Source organism: Pelophylax lessonae (genome assembly GCF_965119305.1).
Source record: "Pelophylax lessonae genome assembly, chromosome: 3".
Lineage (NCBI taxonomy): Eukaryota > Metazoa > Chordata > Amphibia > Anura > Ranidae > Pelophylax > Pelophylax lessonae.
Genome location: NC_138770.1, coordinates 599,487,486 through 599,509,188, shown reverse-complemented (window position 1 = coordinate 599,509,188; position 21,703 = coordinate 599,487,486). Strand labels below are relative to the sequence as shown.

The 21,703-nt window shown below is 40.8% G+C and overlaps 1 protein-coding gene across 1 annotated transcript in view; it reads left to right on the top strand.

Annotated features, from left to right (window-relative positions):
- The window catches only part of LOC309549583 (calpain-13-like), a 207,591-nt gene that overhangs the window by 34,056 nt on the left and 151,832 nt on the right, over nucleotides 1-21,703 (top strand). Inside the window, exon 2 of the mRNA XM_082249956.1 lies at nucleotides 15,605-15,857. Coding sequence (XP_082106082.1) covers nucleotides 15,621-15,857 — 237 coding nt within the window. The 5' untranslated portion in view covers nucleotides 15,605-15,620. The remainder of the gene's footprint in view (nucleotides 1-15,604; nucleotides 15,858-21,703) is intronic.

The following is a 21,703-nucleotide window of genomic DNA, read 5'->3' as shown; positions in this document are numbered from 1 at the left end:
TCAGCGGGGATCTTTCTGCTGATCCCCACTGAGCAGGCGGATGACAGGTCCGCGTCCGCTCTGCTTGTGCAAAGGTCTCAAAAAGAGATTTGGCAGTCTGTTTAGACCTCTGATATCTGCCCCCCCCCAAAAAAATACAAAAAAAAATATATAATTGTAAAAAAGTTTTAAAATTAAAAAATAAATTAAAAAAACATGGTGTCAGGTGGATGACAGGTCCGCGTCTGCTCTGCTGATGCAGAGCGGACACGGACACAGCCCGCTGTTCTCTATGAGGTGGTAGGATGGAAACGGACCATCTGTCCATTTCCATCCGATACCATCTGATCTGATCTGCTAGATGGATAGGGAGTGGGATCCCAATCCGTCAGTTTTTAGTGGATAGGATTGGATGCAGGAGGGTGTAAACGGACACATGTCCATTTACATCAGCCTCTACATAGAAATCAATGGGTGGTCTGATTGGGCCTGCCTGAAAAATGGATAGGCAGACCTAATCGGTCTGCTTGTGTGAAAGGGACCTAAGGCCTTGTTCATACAGGGCATACACAGCGTACCTTTACAGGGGTGCACAGGTGTTCCGTCCATTTATGTCAATTGGGATGTAACAACTGCATGAACAGAGCCATTGCTCCCAATTTGACATCCATGTAGATCCATGTGCATGTCCCTGAGCTCACACTGTCTGCAATTGGGTGTCGTGCACCCACACTCACATGGATGTCAAATTGGGAGCAGTAGCTATGCCTTTGCAGCCGTTGCATTCCAATTGACATAAATAGGATGCCTGTACGAGGCTGCACGGAACACCTGTGCATCCCTGGGTGGGTAAACATGGCACTCCATGGGCGTACACTTTAGTATGCCACATGTGAACGATGCTTTAAGTCGTTTAGAAGGAATTTTGTAAGTTGTGTTGTGTTTATGTGCACTATTAATGATTATAGTGTATTTTTAGTGAAAATAGAGATATGATGAACATTTGCGCAATTATTGCGGGGCCCAAACAAAACTATAGCACGTGTTTTGTTCTACAGGTTATATGCTTTGAGAAAATGTATGGGTTGAGAGGTCTTTTCGAATTCTGAAACCTGTAAGTGAAAAATGGTAACCTCCGGAGGAAATTGTTTTTATTTACAGTTTTGCGTACCTTCAGTTTTTTTATGTTACTCTAGTTCCTATTTTACCTTCAGTTTTCACCATTTCACAAAAAGGTGCAATTTTTAAAATGTACAAATATTTTTTATTTAACGCAATATAGGTTTAACTTTTACATTTAGTAGGAATTCAGCAGGAATTTATACATTTTGCCATGTATGAATCCATCCAGTTAATGATTTTTAGTGTATTTTTAGCAAAAAGATTGGTTTGATAAACATTTGCGCAAATATCGCGATGCCTTAAAAATTTGTTGCACCTTCTTTTTATTCTACTGGCCACGTTCTTTCAGAAAATATAAGATTTGGGGGGGGGGGGGGGTCTTTTACAAACTCTGAAAGCTGTAAGTGAAAAAGGAAAAACTCCAGATTTGTAGAGAAATGTATGCGTACATCCGATTTTCATTATTTCTCAAAAAGGCGCAATTTAACCACTTGCCGACTGCCTAACGCCGATCTACGTCGGCAGTCAGCCCCTCACAGGCAAAGTGACGTAGGGCTACGTCACTAGCTTGTGAGGGTCTAGGGAGCGATCGCGCGCCCCCGGAGGCGCGCTCCCGCTCCCGCGTGGTCACGGACCCCCCCGCGCGTGTGTCCGCCGGTCACTCGGCGATCGGCGGGGGAGAGGGAGAATGTCAGGCAGCCTGTGTAAACAAGCTGCCTGTCATTCTCCTTGCTGTTAGGATACTGATCACTCGGATCTAGTATGTAGATCCGTTGATCAGTGTCCATACAGCTCAAGCCCCAGCCAATCACAGTAGAAAGCACGCCCCTAGGGATACACACAGCCCCTCCCTCCCAAATAAAGTTAACCCCTTCACTACCAGTGTATTTTTACAGTAACAGTGCATATATATAGCACTGATTACTGTAGAAATGTCACTGGTAACCCCAAAAGTGTCAAAAATGTCAGTCAAGGGTCCGATCTGTCCGCCCCAATGTCGCAGTACCGCAAAAAAAATCGCAGATCGCCGCCATTACACGTTAAAAAAAAAACAACAAAAATGACAGAAATCTTTCCCTTTGTTAGTAAACGCGATAACTTTTGCGCAAACCAATCAAAATACGCTTTTTGCGATTTTTTTTACCAAACATAGGTAGCATAAAACAAATTGGCCGAAAAAGTAAAAAAATTTTGATTTTTAAATTTTTTTTTTGGGGAATTTCATATAAAAAAATGTGAAAAATATTGCTATTTTTGCAAAATTGATGCTCTTTTTTTGTTTATAGCGCGTGATCAAAAAATCGCACAGGTGATCAAATACCACCAAAAGAAAGCTCTGTTTGTGGGAAAAAAAGGACACCAAATTCGTTTAGGTACAGCGTCGCACGACCGCGCAATTGTCCGTTAAAGTCACGCAGTGCCGAATCGCAAAATACCCCCTGGTCGGAATGGGGGTAAAATCTTCCGGGGCTTAAGTGGTTAAATATTAGTTATTTATTAACTCAATACAGATTTTGAAGGAACTTAGCAGGAATTTTGTAAAATTTGCTGTGTTTGTATCTGCTAATAATGATTTTAGTGCATTTTTTGCGAAAATTTTGTTTGGTAACCATTTGCGCAAATATCGCAGGGTCTTAAAAATCAGTAGCACCTTCCATTTATTCTATTGGTCCTTTGCTTTCAGCAAATGTATAGTTTGGGGGGTCTTTTAAAAACTCTGAAAGCAAAAAATGAAAACCTCCAGATTTTTAGAGAAATCTCGTTATTTATAGTTTGCTGTACGTTCAGTTTTCACCATTTCGCAAAAAGGTGCCATTTAAATTGTACAAATATTTGTTATTTATTAACTCAATACAGGTTAAGCTTTGATATTTAGTAGGAACTTTTTTTATCTAAGTTTATCTAACTTTGTTTTTTTATCTGCTAATAATAATTTTAGTGTATTGTTAGCAAAAAATATTGCTTTGGTAAACATTTTCGCAAATTTCGCGGGGCCTAAAAAATTTTTAGCACCTTCCTTTTATTCTACAGGTCATGTGCTGTCAGAAAATATATTGTTTGGTGGGTCTTAAACAAACTCTGAAAGCTGTAAGGGAACAATGAAAACCTCTAGATTTTTAGAGATTTTGGATATTTCTATTTTTGTGTATGTTCGATTTTCACCCTATTGCAAAAAGGCACATTCTAAAATTTACAAATAGTGGTCATTTATTTACTCAATACAGGTTAGCTTTTATATTTAGTAGGAGTTTTGTAAAATGGGCCAATAATGATTTTAGTGTATTTTTTGCAAATATATTGTTTTGATAAACATTTGGGCAAATATCATTGTTACCTCAAAATCAGTAGCACATTTTCTACTGGTCATGTGCTTTCAGAAAATATAAGGTTTGGGGGGTCTTTAACAAACTCTAAAGGCTTTAAGGGAAAGATAAAAAAGCAATGGAAAAATTGCAAAAATGGCCTGGAAAGTTAAGTTTAAAAGTGGAGCATAGGTCCTAGCAGCGAAAGGGTTAATTAATAGCTCAGTGTCCCGGATCAACCTCGGGCTACACAAATGGTCTGAGAACATTGGATTTGTATTTACAAAGGTTAAACCAGCTGGACCTGTTTTTCACCACTTTAAATTAGTCTCTACCCCCCAATTACAAGAATTTCTGCCTTCTCTGGGTTCAGTTTTAGCCAGTTCATCCATTTTGTATGTCAACGAAACATCTGTCAAACTTGGTCACTTGGTCACCAGTGTCTGGTTGGAAACACATTGAGAGTCATATGTCATCAGCATATTTCTGGTAGTGGAGATCATGGTGCTGGATGTTTTTTGCCAGTGGGATCATGCATAATATTAGTGACAGAATGAAGCCCTGCGACCCCCTCTAACACACAACTTCCAGCTTTGGAGCTTGTAAAGGAGGGGTACCTCGGCCGCTCGAAACAGGCACCATTCAGGGAATGCTTTGTATTTTCTTAATGAATGCAAAGCATTCTCTGCTTGGACGAGGTGAAGAGCATGATGTCACCACCCCACCTCTCCATCTTTGTCAATCAGAGAACGCTTTGCATTTATTAAAAAAATGCAAAGCATTCTCTAAATGGCTCCCATGCCTAACAGCAGACATCCTATGTTCACAAAGCAGCAGGGTAGCCACTCTGCATGAGACCTGGAAGCAAGTGGACATCAGTAGAGTAGCAGTGTCTATTACAGTGACTTCCTAATTCTAGAGCAGGGGTCGCCAAACTTTCTAAACAAAGGGCCATTTTACTGTCCTTTAAATTTAGGGGGCCAGATTGTTACCAGTGGAAGTAGAAGATGTCCTGGCAACAGTGAGAGCAAAGAATGCCTCATATGTGGTATTAGGGGGTAGAATAGTGTCTTATTGTTGGTGATAGTGGGCGGAATAGTGCCCCATCATTGGACCCCCAAGCTGGATCAATTTAAAAATGCCATGCCTGGCATCAGTGTCCATGGGAGAAAGAATCCCCTAATGAATAAGAGTGAAATATTGGGGAAACAAAAAATTGGTGGCAGTAAGGAAGGGAGGGGGGGTACTGGTGTGAGTGGGGGTTTGAGGGGTACATTGGTCAGTTATGGACAGAAGAGCAATGTGGTGGTCATTGGTGGCCTATAAAGTACATTGGTGGTTAGTTGGTGCTGGAGGAGTACATTGCACATCAGTGGAGGCTACAATAGTCAGTGGAGCTGAAGAGGTACATTGGGTGTCAGTGGAGACCAGAGAGGTATATTGTTAGTCAGTGGAGGACTGGTGGGGTCAATGGGCACCACATTTGTAGTAGTCCTTTTGTCACATGCTCAGCTTTCTCCCTTTGTCTTCTCCTCCCTTCTGGAACTATGCAGATTCTGTTGGCAGGAGATTGCACCACCCACAGATTTTTGCACAGAGAAGGAGCCCAGCGCAGGAACATGCTTTTCTGTTCTTGGCTCTGGGACACAGCCTCGGTCCAAGGGATGCTGGGATTGTGTTTTAGCAATCCAATGTTCCATGGGGGAAAATGTGGAAGAAAAAGCGAAAAAGAGAAAAAGGATGGCGCATTCTATGTTTCTTAATAGGTCATTCAATAGGCAGACCAGTGGTGTTTCTGTGCTGTGTTTTTTTTTATTAAAACCAGATTGAAATTCATTAGAAATCTAATTTTTTGACAGCCAGGCTTCCAATCTGTTAGTGAAAAATTACAAATTAACATAATGTATCCAGGGCCGGTGCTTCCACTAGGCAAACTAGGCAGCCGCCTAGGGCACATTGCCACCTAGGGGCGCAGCCAGGAGGCAGCACTCTCTCTCCATCAAGAATTCTCCATCATGAATGATTATTGTGAGCTGAGGCGAGGGGCGGAGGTGGGGGGAAAGAAGGGACAGCGGAAGATGCCAAGTGTCTTAGGCAGTGGTGGAACTACCAGGCCCTGGCTTTCCACCACTGTTGGAGGGGCCCCAAAAGGCAAGAAGGGAGCCCCCCAGAGTGCATCCTGCATGATGATCCTCTTCAGGTGGAGCTGAGTGGCAGCAAGTGACTCTCTGCACTAAACTGGTACGCAGCCGTTTATTTCCCTGGGTCGGTATTAAGCAGGGAGCGGAGGAGAGCTGAACCTGAGCCAGAGCTCGGCACTGGAGGGCAGAACCTTTACTGGGGCAGAAGCGACGAGGCTCCAGAATGGTCTGAGGAGGATGTCGATGAAGGACGTGTGGAGCTCTCTAACTGCTGCTTTTCCCTCCACCAGGAGCCACCGCGTTTAACAGGGGTTCGGGGTCACCAGGTGTGCCATGAGGAATAGGGGTCCCTGGGTGTGTCATGGGGGATTGGGGTCCCCAGGTGTGACACAGAGGAACATCAGGGTCCCCAGGTGTGACACGGAGGAACATCAGGGTCCCCAAATGTGACATGGAAAAACATCAGGATCTGACATAGAGGTACATCGGGGTGTGTGGGTATGAGAGCATAACATGGAGTAATATTGGGGTCCCAGGGTGTGACATGGAGGAATATGGTGGTCACTGGGTATGACAGCATAACATGGACGAAACATCAGATCAGGGTCACATAGAGGAGTTTTTAACCCCTTCCCTTTTTTTTTGGGCAGTGGGGGGGGGGGCGCAAGTAGCTGGTCTTGCCTAGGGCATAAAATAGTCTAGCACCGGCCCTGAATGTATCTCGTACATCTTCATGAACTACCCTTGTGATGATTCATTAACAGTGGTAACACTACTGAGCAAAACAATACAAGTTTCAGCAGACTACTTATATTTATTCGATGTAACAGTTGTTCAGAAAGAATGCTAATTGCACTCCAGTAGCCACAAGAGGGCACACCTATAAATCCTTGCATGACACAATAGATGTAAACAATATAAACCACAAAAAATAATATGTTCAGGAAAAGGTTAGCAGCACATAATGAATACTTATTAAAAATAGACAAAAATTTCTCTTGTGGTCGCGGCTTCTGTAAATACATCTCCAGAACGGCTCAGGAAACGGCAAGCTAGACAATTACTGCTTCATTAAAACAATGTGAAAAACACCGCTTTAAAATAAAATGGAAGGCACCGATGCAAAAAAAAGCCCTGAAATGAAGAATTTTCTGTTTAGTGCAATCTTTTTGCTCCTTCTTTTAGCGTTATTGAACTGGCTGCAGTCCTAAATCTTAACTTAACAATTCACGCCGAAAGCGGAACAAGTTTTCACGCATTGATTTTTCCCTCTGCAAACTAAGTGCATTGATTTTAATGTACTATGTAATGCAACTGAACCAGCAAAAAAAGGATTTTTGTCAGGCTTCATCTCTGGGCTTTGTTAGTTTTAATCTATTTTTATGTGATTAGCAATAATTTGTACATTGCAAGTGTGAAAAAGTCAATAATCTTCTTTTTAAATGAATTAAATGTGTAACGGGTTGCATTCTCTGAAAGTGGAGCTCCGGCTAAAAAGGTTTACTTTTTTTTTTTTTTTACATTTTGGATAAGGGTTAGACCCTCAGTCAGGTTTTAATTGCTGGCGGGAGAGAATGAAAGTCACACACACATTGGGATTGATTTTCTAAAGCTGGAGAGTGCAAAATTTGGAGCAGCTCTGATTAGAAACCAATCAGCTTCCAGTTTTTTTTTTTTTTTTGTCAAAGCCTAATTGAACAAGCTGAAGTTAGAAGCTGATTGGCTAACGTGCACAGCTGCACCCGATTTTGCAGTTTTAGTAAATCAACACCATAATGTTAAATATACACTTTCTTTTTTTTAGAAGTCACATTTATCTAAAGTGCATGTGAAATTCTCTAATTTGCTGCTCCTTGGAAGGCGGACTCTAATCAAAAATAACAAGATCAAATGATTAGCCCATTGAATTATAAAATGACAAAACTATCTTTTTCTGCAATATTCTCCTTCAATCCAGAAACATTTCTGCCACTAGATATCCTCAGTCTGATGGCCAGCTTTATTCAACTCACCTCCTCAGAGCCCAGGTCATCTTGGACCCATCCCAGGCTGTGACTGGACAGTGAAAGGAGAAGCAGCACAGACTAATGCCAGTCTTTCTGTCAGTCTCGCCACTCCTAACAGCAAGCTTCCTCTCCTGAACTGATTGGCTCCTTGTGCTGCTTCTTCCTCACACACTCCAGCTCTGCTATACTGGGATTGCAATAGTCACAGGGTCAAATTCAGATATTTGGTATTTCATTAGATTGGCTTCTGTTGAACAGAGAGGGTTACATATAGATTGACAAACGTCAATACATGTATACTAAACTTAGTGATATGAAAGTCTTATTTTTTTTTTTTTTTTGTTTAAATATAACAAACATGTTTTACTTACCTGCTCTATGCAGTTGGTTTTGCACAGAGCAGCCCAGGTCCTCCTCTTCTCGGGTCCCTCGCCGACGCTCCTGGCCCCTCCCTCCTATCAAGTCCCGATAAGCAGATTGCTATGGGGACACCCGAGCTGAGCTGCAGCTCTGTTTGTCCATTCAGACACGGACCTGCGGCTCGGCCCTTCCCCCTCTCTCACCTCATATGCTCAGTGACATTGATTGACAGCAGTGGGAGGAAAAGGCGCCCACTGCTGTCTCAGCCAATGAGGAGGGAGAGTCCTGGGCAGCCGAGGCTCTCATGCAACATCTCTAGATCGAGAAGGGGCTCAGGTAAGTATTAGGGGAGCTGAGAGGGGGCTGCTGCACACAAAATGTTTTTTAACTTAATGCATAGAATGCTTTAAGATAAACAACCTTCTGCCTTTAGAACCACTTTAACCTGTGTAATAATGATGTATTTACAGTACTTACCTATTTTCATCAGGATGGGAGTCTGGCGCTTCATAATTTCAAATGCTAAAGAGTCACCTGGACTGTTTGTCTGGGGTATACGGTGGATCTGCTGTCCACGCAGGCTGAAAACACTATAATTCAGGCAGCCATCCTCAGAGAGTGCTCATGCTCTGTAACATATACAAGAAAAGGAGGGGGGGGGAGGCGTCACTAAGTGCAGTATTAGAATGGATTCATTTATTTCAAGTGGTTAAAAACACTTACAAGAGTGTGACATTCATGGGCTCATCTGAAGAAGTGTGGCCTGGCTGTTACACTTAGTTCCTGGGGACTGTGTCGCCCCAAACGCCACTGAAGATGAAAGGCTGGCTCTCCTGTGTTGTGCTTCTGCATTGGGCCAGTATAGGATGCAGAGGCGGAGGTGACATCACTGGTGCAGGGCAGGGAGTCCAGAGACACTCATCCCATGGAGACAGGAAAGGCTACATGCTAAGAGCTGACGGTTCCTTCTGAAGGCCTTCCATCCTAATACTGCACTTAGCGCCCCCCCCCCACATTTTCTTGTATATCTTACCTATTTTCAGCCTGCTCCAATCCAGTCACAAGAACCAGCTTAGCTGTGTTATTCAGTGGCAGCTGCAGGGGAGAGGAGGGACCACCATCAACAGGGGGGTCATGGGAGCCTGTGGGTGACGTCACTGCTCCAGGCTTTATCAGCCATTGTCAAGCGCTCTCTGCACTCCCCTGCAGCTGCTGCTGGCTGATACAGGTGATCACGTGACCAGATCAGCCTGGAGCAGGATGAAAATAGGTAAGTATATACATGTTTCTTACACAGGTTAGTGAGAATAAGTATTAGGAGGGGAAGGAAGCATTTTAAGGACTAATTGTACTTTAACTATGAAAACTTCCTACTTTCCCCTTAAATCTTTTGTTGAGGATGGTGGGATGATAGGAATGCCCCCATTTGACCTGGTGTCTGATTTTCAAAGTCTGACTATTATTATTTGTCTTGTCGGTTACACTTGCATGGAATAAGTCAGCATGTAGAAAACAGACGCAGAGACAAAGTTCAGAAATGGAAATTTGACGGCAGCAGAACAGCTGGTAAAAGCGTCTCCCGCTGTTTACACAGGAAATCAACTTGCTTGCATGTGCATAACAACTTATAATACTATATCTTCTAGAAATACTTCACAGAATGTTCTGTAAGTTCATAACGCCATGGAAATTTGTCTGGTTTAAAGTCAAGCTCACAACTAGTTGAGTCATATAAAACTTTCTACCACTGGTATGTTTATCTGTATAAAATCTTATTTCTTTACAATGGTAGATTAGTAGATACACATGGTCAAATGTTTGTGGACACCTGACCATCTAACCAATTGGAAGAGGTGGGGGACTTGAGTCACATGACTTGACTTAAGTCAGACTTAAGTCACCGGTTTGAGGACTTGAGACTTGCTTGACTAAAATGAATAAAAGACTTGATTCGACTTTGACTTGGTATTCATGACTTGAGACTTGACTTTGACTTGAGACATATGACTCAAAATAACTTTACTTTTTGAAGTTATTAATTATTTGTATTTTCTCAAGATGTGTTAAAACAATATTTTGACTTGATTTGTGATTTGGCCATAATAAATGACTTGACTTGACTTGCTTGACTTCTAGCAGGGACTCGACTTGACTTGCTTGCTTTTCACCACAGTAACTTGGGACTTGCTTGAGACTTGAAGGTTAAGACTTGAGACTTGCTTGTGACTTGCACATGTGTGACTTACTCCCATGTCTGCCAATTGGAAATGTACAGGACATCACATTCTAGAAATATGGGGCTGGCCTTCTTTGTGGTCTTCAATCCACTGGGGAGACTTTCCATAAGATTTTGTCAAGTGTCTGTGGGAATTTTAGTCTATTCAGCTAAAGCAGGTATCCTCAAACTATGGCCCTCCAGCTGTTGCGGTACTACATGTCCCACGAGGCATTGTAAAACTCTGACATGACTAGGCACGATGAGAATTGTAGTTCCTGAACAACTGGAGGGCCATAGTTGGAAGATCCCTGAGCTAAAGAGTATTTGTGAGGTCAGGACTAAGGATGATCGAACTTTTGAAAAGTTCGGTTCGGCCAGAACATCCGAACTTCCCGAAAGTTCGGCCCGGATTTCAGAACCCCATTGAAATCAATGGGACCCGAACTTCGGTAATCAAAAAACACAATTTTTAAGCCCTAAACCCCAATAAACGCCCCTAAAAAGTGCCTAGGGTTCTGGGTCATGCCCCATTAACTATTAATCACACAAAAAAAAGTTCTTAAAAATTGTCATTTTTGATAAAAAAGCCAATTATTTAAAAAAAAAAAAAGATTTGGATTTAGTATCTGGGGGGTCTAAAAGGTGTGCATGTGAAGTTTCAGCTCTGTAGCATGTCTAGAACCATAAAAAAAAAAGATAATTCTTCAGTAGAACAGGGATGTGGGACCCTCCTTTAACACCTATATGATCTTTTTTTTCTGGTTCTGGACATGCTACAGAGCTGAAACTTCACAGGTACACCTTTTAGACCCCCAGGCACAAAATCACACAAAAAAAGTTCTTAAAAATTGTAATTTTTGATAAAAAAGCCAATTATTGAAAAAAAAAAAAAAAAAAGAGATTTTTTGATTTTTACTTTGGATTTCGTATCTGGGGGGGGGGGGGGGGTCCAAAAGGTGTACATGTGAAGTTTCAGCTCTGTAGCATGTCCAGAACCACAAAAAAAAGATTGTTTGTATTAGAACACTTTCTTTCAGGACAGGTAGTTAGCTTCTCTCCCGGTTTAATAGCAGGCATTTTTTGGGGTTCTTTGCAGTCAGGAAAAACATCTGAACTTGTGTATAGTGGTACTGTGCACAAGTTCTGATGTTTTGCCTGCCTCCAAAAACCCCCAAAAAATGCCAGCAAAAACACACCTGGGCATTTTTTTTTGGACGCTAGCGTTTTTTTTTTGGCATTTTTTTGGGTTCTTTGCAGTCAGGAAAAACATCTGAACATGTGTATAGTGGTACTGTGCACAAGTTCTGATGTTTTGCCTGCCTCCAAAACCCCCCAAAAAATGCCAGCAAAAACACACCTGGGCATTTTTTTTTTGACGCTAGCGTTTTTTTGGCATTTTTTGGGGTTCTTTTGAGGCAGGCAAAACATCTGCACATGTGTATAGGGGGTATATATAGACATATATGTCTGAATATATACCCCTAGACATATATAGGTGTGATAGTAGCAGAAATATATTACTGTAAATGATTTCATTAGCGCAAGCATTTATTTCTGCTACTATCACACCTATATATGTCTAGGGGTATATATACACATATATGTGTATATATATCCCCTATACACATGTTCAGATGTCATGTCTGACATCAAACATGTCCTCAAAAAAGCACTGACAGTGGCAGCCCCTGCAGCATAAAAAATGCTTGGCTGGTGAGAAGCCATAAGGGTGTCCCGAAGCAACTCAGAGAAATGATCATTTCTCTATAGCGGTCACCCTGCTATGGAAGGGTTTTGTCACCCTGCCATAGCAGTCACTGTCAGTTAACCCTACACTACACTACGGTCCCCTGACACTTCATACTTTCCCTACAGAAACCAAATTTTTGAAGCTAACTTAAGTGTAAAGGAGCACTCTAACTACACTAGATATCCCTTTCCTCACACTAAAAATAGCTAAATGACACTTTTAAAGTAAAATTAACAGAACTGCTTCCACTCTCTTCCATGTCCAGTATAACAATGCTAGGAATATGGCGGGGGTGATCTTATATACTGGGGGGTGTATTCACTAATTATTGGTCTAGGGACCCCCTAGTCACTCCAATCACATTTCTAGCATTCTCCTGCCCCCTCAATTGGCTTTTGCTAATGGTTCTGGTCCAATCACAGGCTTTTAAAGCCCATTTCCTGAAGCATTGCATTTTGGGCGGTTCTGGTTGCCGAATTCCGAACTTTTTGGGCAAAAAGTTCTAAATTCGGCCGAACCTCGAACACCCAATGTTCGGGCCGAACCGATGGTCGACTCGAACCGTTCGATCATCCCTAGTCAGGACAAGAAGTCCTGACTCGCAAATGGCATTTTAATTCATCACAATTTGTATTGTTTGCAAAGGATTTAGTAGGTTTTTCCAAGATATTACAAGATAATCAGAAACAGGAAGGAGTGGTATAGCATAGTGAGACAAATAGAAGGTCAGAATAAGGCTTACAAGGTCACTGAGGTACCGCTGTTTCAGGTCAGTCCATGCTTTCCACACCCCACACACCTGCTGAGAGCTTGCTCACCCAGCTTGCAAACTGCACAGTAAAAAATAGAGATCCTGGACAGCTGCACTTCAACAGATCCACTTTACTGATATTATAAAATTCCAACAGGCAGATTCAGATGCAGTGGGGGGGGCAAGAGCAAGTTTAATACAGTACATGAGCAAAGAACATCAGCCAAAATAAATTGTGCAAAACGGCAAGGTAGCTAAAATGAGGTACATATATAGATCAAGTGCAATCTATTAACCAAGATGTTCTTTGGAGGGGGGGGGGGGGAGATCCCCCAGCTTTTGCAACCATTAAAGCAAGAAAGGTGGAATGGGGTAGGGAGTAATAGGTGTGCCCATCGCCAAATAAAGGGCTATAGAAGAATTAGGGACAGAAAAAAAAGAGGTGGAGAAACTCGCCTAGGAGAAGAGAGAGGGAAAGGAAAAAGGGGGAGCGAGGGGAGTGAGGGGACCCTCATGGGCCAACTGGGGGACCTCACCACTTGTGACCGAAACAAATCACAAGGAGAGCAAGTTAATGTCTATATTCGTCTGAGCATTAAAATCAATCCAGGCACTCCAGAACTTGAGGTACTGGGTGGGCGTGTCTTCAGGGACAGATGTAAGCTTCTCGTTTACCATAATGCCAATGAGTCTCTATTTTACTTTGGCAATATTGAGGAAAGGCTGTCTCCACACTAGAGCAAGGGTTTTCAGGCAGTCAGGATATACATTTGTTGTTGAAACAGAGACTTTTAGTCTCCATCAGAAGCCTGTATGACAGGGTGACAATGCAGGAGCAGAATTGGGAGGCAGCAATAACACGTTGTCACCCCATAATGTAAAGTACCTGGACAAGGACCTTTATGGCAGGATCCCCTGGTATTATTATTTTTATGAAAACTGCACATTTAAAATGCCCGATTATAACTTAAAATTACCCTAAAGGGTGTTAAAACCCTAACAATAATCTTATTTGATTTGGTCTGTTAAATATACAATTGAAAGCATTTTGTTATATGTGTTGATAAATACCAAAAATATCTGTTGATCCTGTCAGAAATCCAGTGAGCTCATAACTTCCTGTATTCTCTTATCCGTTACTTTGTTCTCTAGAGATTACTGAACCTCCCCCGTCTATGTTATAGACAATAGTGGAGGGAAAAGTGGTGTTGTCCTATCCTGCTTCTGTTGTCCTGGTACAGTATAGAGAATGAGTGATGTCAACATGAAAAAATCTTTTCCTTATGACACAGGGTTGAACTGCAAGGTAAAGGTAGAAGAACCGCACTCAGGTAGATAGAAGCAGATGAAAGCAAAAAATGGTTTATTCTTCAAATGGATAAATGAACAGACAGTGCAATGGGGAACAGATGTCCAGGTTGACGCGTTTCACGGCTCACATGGCCGCTTACTCATAACCGTAGTGATGAATAACGGAAATCGGTTTTTTATACAAGCTCTAGATGGTTAATGTGATTGCTTGCACGTTTGTATGTTTAACTTAATGATCTTTCATTGAGAAACCGATTTGTACCGTGATTCAGCACCTGGGACATGAAAAGACGTACACATAAAAAGATGCCTCCTAATGAGGCAAGGTGACATGACAACAAAACATTAAGTGTAAAAATGCTTAGTTTGCATAATATATGCCAATGATTTGTGACATTTAAAAACATTTGTAGCACAAAGGAAGAATCCAAAAACGGCAATAAACACAGGGGAAGATGATGAGAAAGTTGAAAACTTTTGTATATAAATATAAATAAACACATCATCTTCTATATATCCCTGTGTAAACATAAAACATAGATTATAAAGGCATGCCTCATGAAACAGATGATATTTAAATATACTTGTAAATAACTAGAAAGAAGCAACCCAACTGAATAAATGGAGGGTGAAAAACAATCGATGAGAAGATTGGGAATAAGAATTTCTCATTATTCAGTCAAATGGATTTGAACAAGAAAAAATCCATATAAACACATATGTGAATATATATATAAAGCGTATGAAACGTATAAATAATATATATATATCATCTGTTTCATGAGGCATGCCTTTATAATCTATGTTTTATGTTTACACAGGGATATATAGAAGATGATGTGTTTATTTATATTTATATACAAAAGTTTTCAACTTTCTCATCATCTTCCCCTGTGTTTATTGCTGTTTTTGGATTCTTCCTTTGTGCTACAAATGTTTTTAAATGTCACAAATCATTGGCATATATTATGCAAACTAAGCATTTTTACACTTAATGTTTTGTTGTCATGTCACCTTGCCTCATTAGGAGGCATCTTTTTATGTGTACGTCTTTTCATGTCCCAGGTGCTGAATCACGGTACAAATCGGTTTCTCAATGAAAGATCATTAAGTTAAACATACAAACGTGCAAGCAATCACATTAACCATCTAGAGCTTGTATAAAAAACCGATTTCCGTTATTCATCACTACGGTTATGAGTAAGCGGCCATGTGAGCCGTGAAACGCGTCAACCTGGACATCTGTTCCCCATTGCACTGTCTGTTCATTTATCCATTTGAAGAATAAACCATTTTTTGCTTTCATCTGCTTCTATCTACCTGAGTGCGGTTCTTCTACCTTTACCTTGCAAAACTTCCGGATGACGGGTCTTACCAGCACCAGGTCAAGTCGACACACCTGAGCGGCTTTGCTTTTCCCCATTCCTACAGGGTTGAACTGCTCTGCTTTTCGGCTGGTCTGTCTATTTTTAGAGATGGGATATATTCAAATCTGAAAGAAGCTGTTTAAACAAATTTATCCAAAGGATGGCTTAGCTGCACGCTCAAAACCATCCTGCTTGCAAGTCAAATCATTTTGAAATCCCTCTTCTTCAGGAAAAGTTTAATACTATATCTGATCCTTGAAATCTGTATTAAATCGTATAAATATTTCTCACTTTAGATAACGTGGAACTACAATGCCGATCCCGGGGGTTTACCAGAAGGTGGCAGAAGGGCAGCAGTCTCAGAGGAAGACAGGAACAGTGGAAAGCCCCAAAAAGTTCAAAGGACAAGACTTCAACAGCCTCCGGGAAACTTGTCTGAATAGGAGGCAGTTGTTTGAGGATGATGTATTCCCTGCCAGCCTCTATTCTATTGGACAGGATTTGCTGTCCCAGGACAAACTACTCAGCATTAAATGGAAAAGACCAAGTGTAAGTACCAAGCCATTCAGCATTGGGTAGATTTATCTAGAAGGGTGCTGAGTGGAAAGGGGCAAACAGTGCTTCCCTATAATACGTAGGCAAAAAAATGCAAACCTGACAATCAATGAGTCCTTTGGCACCCAAAGCAAAGATGCAAAAATGTGTACCCCCCTTTCCAACCCAGCTGAGACAGAGCTTGACAGTCTGTGTGTACAGGGGCCAGATTAGTGCAGAGTACAGAAATGACGAATGTTGGGCTGGGCCCTTGCATTGTAATCTTTTGGTTTAGGGATAGCAGTATGGGGGGAGGTTGTGGTAGATGGTTAAATAATGTGGTTTAGTTATAACAGACATAGTAAAACACAGAGATGTATAGTAACTAAGTAGAACTACTTCACTACTGTACTTAAGTACCGAAAGGCGGTATCTGTACTTTCCTGGAGTAGAATTTTTTTCTCCTACTTCCACTTTTACTTCACTACATTTTTTCGATGATTTCAATACTTCTACTCCGATATTTTTTTTTTTGTGCTGCATAGTTACTCGTTACAATTATAAAAATTACCACTGCCAGAACAGTAGATGGCAGGCTTCATGAAGTTTAAAAAAATGTGTATAATGTCATGTGTAAATCAGCGCATACAAAAATCAATGCTACTGTATGTATAAATAAAATGGTCTACATATCTGCTGTTAAGGGGAAAGAGAACCTCCCCCAACCAAGGAGAGTCACAAGCGTACATAGACCTTTTTTCTGGTAAGAGGCTGATTTTGCTTTTTTCACTGGAAGTTGAGAGCACAGGCTTTGCAGCTTTGTTTCACCGGAAGAGTCTATTTGGATATTATTTTGCACTTACCTTCATCCGCCGGGTAAGGGGGGAAATCCATAAGGTGGTGGGAGTCTGCACCTATTATTTGGAATAGCACCTGTTTGATTCCTGCACCTTTGAAAATATATCCATCTTGTTTTGTCACATAATTATTGTATTATGGCATTATGGCATTATATATATGGACTTTTTATTGAATTTGATTTCATACACTCTTCCTTTATTTCATTATTGGAATATATTGTTGTATATCACATTGGTTTATATATGATTTTGCGCACCAATAAGCTGTGGAGAAAAAAAAAAAACATGCAGGGAAGAGAAGGAAGAATGCTTTAAAGGGGAAAGGGAGGGACATACTTTATCTGTTTTTGTTTACAAAAAGTTACAGCCAAAGGAATTGTGATTGTCCTTTAGGTTAATCATTTGAAATAATACAAAAGAATATGATGTTCAAACTTTTGACTTCTTTCTTTAATAACTACATAACACAGTACTTGTACTTTTACTTTCAGTACTTGAGTAGCAATTTTTTTTAAAAAACTACTGGTACTTTTACTTTTAGTACTTAAGTAGTAAAATTAAAAAAAAAAACTACCTGCAATACTTAAGTACAAAAAATGTTGAATACTTTAGTACTTCTACTCAAGTCACTTTTTGATCGAGCACTTCCACTTCTACTCAAGTCACTTTTTGATTGAGCACTTGTACTTTTACTCAAGTATGGGTTTTGAGTACTTTATACAAGTGTGGTAAAACAAAGCAATGTTTCCACTAACATGATCTTTACCAAAATGTTCTGGGAACTATAGTAGTTTTTAACTCATCAAATGTTTTGCTAGTCTGTGGGGTTGATGGAAGAGTTTGACAGCTCTGTCCTCCACTGTGCAGAAGTCACCAAGATCAATGTAGAGGCAGGAGAGTCGTCCATCTGTTGGCCATGATCATGTAGTGGTTAGTGCTCTGTGGAGATTAATTCGGATTGGAGTTGGCATTGTATACGGGTTGGTGCGCTCCTGTTCCCTCAACAACACTAATAATTACAATAATAATTATTAATCATCATCCATTATTTACAACACCACCCCCAACACAACACCCAAGGCCTCTCTTGCTTTTGACCAACCCTTCTGTTGATACATGGGCAAAACATGGGCAGATGTTATATTTTGTTGGGCAACAACCAGGCAATTGTAAAATATGTTTAAAACAGCCACCACTTCAAATGAGCAATCTATTTTCCAATTTTCAAATCGAATGCATACCACTGTGGTGTATAGTGGATTTTCCCCTCCCCCGAGCAGGATTATCTATTCTGGCAGAAGGACCTTTCACTGTCATAATACACCGATCAGCGGTTGCAGCCAATTAAAAACAATGTTTAACATCACTGTTTGACGGAAGTCAATCAAGCTTATGTTGAACAAGGACAGCCACACACTGATCAAAATAAAGCTGCTCCCGGCTGAACTACTGTACTTAACGGGTAACAGGTAGGGATGATCGAACTTTTGAAAAGTTCGGTTCGGCCAGAACACCCGAACTTCCCGAAAGTATCGGGTCCAGATTCAAGAACCCCATTGAAATCAATGGGACCCGAACTTTAGTAATCAAAAAACACAATTTTGAAGCCCTAAAACCCAATAAATGCCCCTAAAAAGTGCATAGGGTTCTGGGTCATGCCCCAGGGACTATTAATCACACAAAAAAAGTTCTTAAAAATTGTCGTTTTTGATAGAGAGCCAATTATTGAAAAAAATTATTGAAAAAAAAATGAGATTTCTTTGGATTTAGTGTCTGGGGGGTCTAAAAAGTGTACCTGTGAAGCTTCAGCTATGTAGCATGTCCAGAACTAGAAAAAAAAAGATAATTTTCCTTATAATTTTTAGTAGTGCAGAGATGGGGTTCCGCTCCTTTCACACCTGGGCGTCATTGTTTCAGGCGTTTAATGGGCATTTTTTGGGCGTCTTTGGAGGCAGGCATGACATCTGAACTTCTGTATAGGGGTATATATATATATATATATACAGTGGGTACGGAAAGTATTCAGACCCCCTTACATTTTTCACTCTTTGTTATATTGCAGCCATTTGCTAAAATCATTTAAGTTCATTCTTCTTCCTCATGAATGTACACATAGCACCCCATACTGACAGAAAAACACAGAATTGTTGACATTGTTGCAGATTTATTAAAAAAGAAAAACTGAAATATCACATGGTCCTAAGTATTCAGACCCTTTGCTGTGACACTCATATATTTAACTCAGGTGCTTTCCATTTCTTCTGATCATCCTTGAGATGGTTCTACACCTTCATTTGAGTCCAGCTGTGTTTGATTATAGTGATTGGACTTGATTAGGAAAGCCACACACCTGTCTAAATAAGACCTTCCAGATCACAATGCATGTCAGAGCAAATGAGAATCATGAGGTCAAAGGAACTGCCTGAAGAGCTCAGAGACAGAATTGTGGCAAGGCACAGATCTGGCCAAGGTTACAAAAATATTTCTGCTGCACTTAAGGTTCCTAAGAGCACAGTGGCCTCCATAATCCTCAAATGGAAGACGTTTGGGGCAACCAGAACCCTTCCTAGAGCTGGCCGTCCGGCCAAACTGAGCTATCGGGGGAGAAGAGCCTTGGTGAGAGAGGTAAAGAAGAACCCAAAGATCACTGTGGCTGAGCTCCAGAGATGCAGTCAGGAGATGGGAGAAAGTTGTAGAAAGTCAACCATCACTGCAGCCCTCCACCAGTCGGGGCTTTATGGCAGAGTGGCCCGACGGAAGCCTCTCCTCAGTGTAAGACACTAAAAACACCTGAAGGACTCCAAGATGGTGAGAAATAAGATTCTCTGGTCTGATGAGACCAAAATAGAACTTTTTGGCCTTAATTCTAAGCGGTATGTGTGGAGAAAACCAGGCACTGCTCATCACCTGTCCAATACAGTCCCAACAGTGAAGCATGGTGGTGGCAGCATCATGCTGTGGGGGTGTTTTTCAGCTGCAGGGACAGGACGACTGGTTGCAATCGAGGGAAAGATGAATGCGGCCAAGTACAGGGATATCCTGGACAAAAACCTTCTCCAGAGTGCTCTGGACCTCAGACTGGGCCGAAGGTTTACCTTCCAACAAGACAATGACCCTAAGCACACAGCTAAAATAACGAAGGAGTGGCTTCACAACAACTCCGTGACTGTTCTTGAATGGCCTAGCCAGAGCCCTGACTTAAACCCAATTGAGCATCTCTGGAGAGATCTAAAAATGGCTGTCCACCAATGTTTACCATCCAACCTGACAGAACTGGAGAGGATCTGCAAGGAGGAATGGCAGAGGATCCCCAAATCCAGGTGTGAAACACTTGTTGCATCTTTCCCAAAAAGACTCCTGGCTGTATTAGATCAAAAGGGGGCTTCTACTAAATACTGAGCAAAGGGTCTGAATACTTAGGACCATGTGATATTTCAGTTTTTCTTTTTTAATAAATCTGCAACAATGTCAACAATTCTGTGTTTTTCTGTCAGTATGGGGTGCTATGTGTACATTCATGAGGAAGAAGAATGAACTTAAATGATTTTAGCAAATAGCTGCAATATAACAAAGAGTGAAAAATTCAAGGGGGTCTGAATACTTTCCGTACCCACTGTATATATATATATATATATATATATATGTGTGTATATATATATATATATATATATATATATATATATATATATATATATATAATCAAAAAACACCATTTTGAAGCCCTAAAAGCCAATAAATGTCCCTAAAAAGTGCCTAGGGTTCTGGGTCATGCCCCAGGAACTATTAATCACACAAAATAAAGTTCTTAAAAATTGTCGTTTTTGATAGAGAGCCAATTATTGAAAAAATTATTGAAAAAAGAAAAAATAGATTTCTTTGGATTTAGTGTCTGGGGGTCTAAAAGGTGTACCTGTGAAGTTTCAGCTCTGTAGCATGTCCAGAACTAGAAAAAAAAGATCATTTTTCATAGAATCTTTAGTAGAGCAGAGATGGGGTTCCGCTCCTTTCATACCTGGGCGTTTTTGTTGCAAGCGTTTATTGGGCATTTTTTGGGTGTCTTTGGAGGCAGGCATGACATCTGAACTTCTGTATAGGGGTATATATATACACACACACATATATGTATATATACACATACACACATATAGGTGTGAAAGGAGCGGAACCCCATCCATGCGCTAATGAAATTATTTGCAGGGATGGGGTTCCGCTCCTTTCACACCTGTATGTGTGTATGTGTATATATATATATATATATATATATATATGTGTGTGTATATATACCCCTATACAGAAGTTCAGATGTCATGCCTGCCTCCAAAGACGCCCAAAAAATGCCCAATAAACACCTGAAAAACACACCTGGGCGTTTTTGTTGCAGGCGTATATTGGGCATTTTTTGGGCGTCTTTGGAGACAGTCATGACATCTGAACGTCTGTATAGGGGTATGTATACACACACACATATATATATATATATATATATATATATATATATATATATATATATATATATATATATATATATACACACATACACACATATAGGTGTGAAAGGAGCGGAACCCCATCCCTGCAGATAATTTCATTAGCGCATGGATGGGGTTCCGCTCCTTTCACACCTATATGTGTGCATGTGCATATATACATATATGTGTGTGTGTATATATACCCCTACACAGAAGTTCAGATGTCATGCCTCCAAAGACGCCCAAAAAATGCCCAATAAACGCCTGCAACAAAAACGCCCAGGTGTGTTTTTTCAGGCGTTTATTGGGCATTTTTTGGGCGTCTTTGGAGGCAGGCATGACATCTGAACTTCTGTATAGGGGTATATATACACACACACATATATATATATATATATATATATATATATATATATATATATATATATATATATATACACATACACACATATCGGTGTGAAAGGAGCAGAACCCCATCCCTGCAAATAATTTGATGAAATAAATAATTGATGGATGGGGTTCTGCTCCTTTC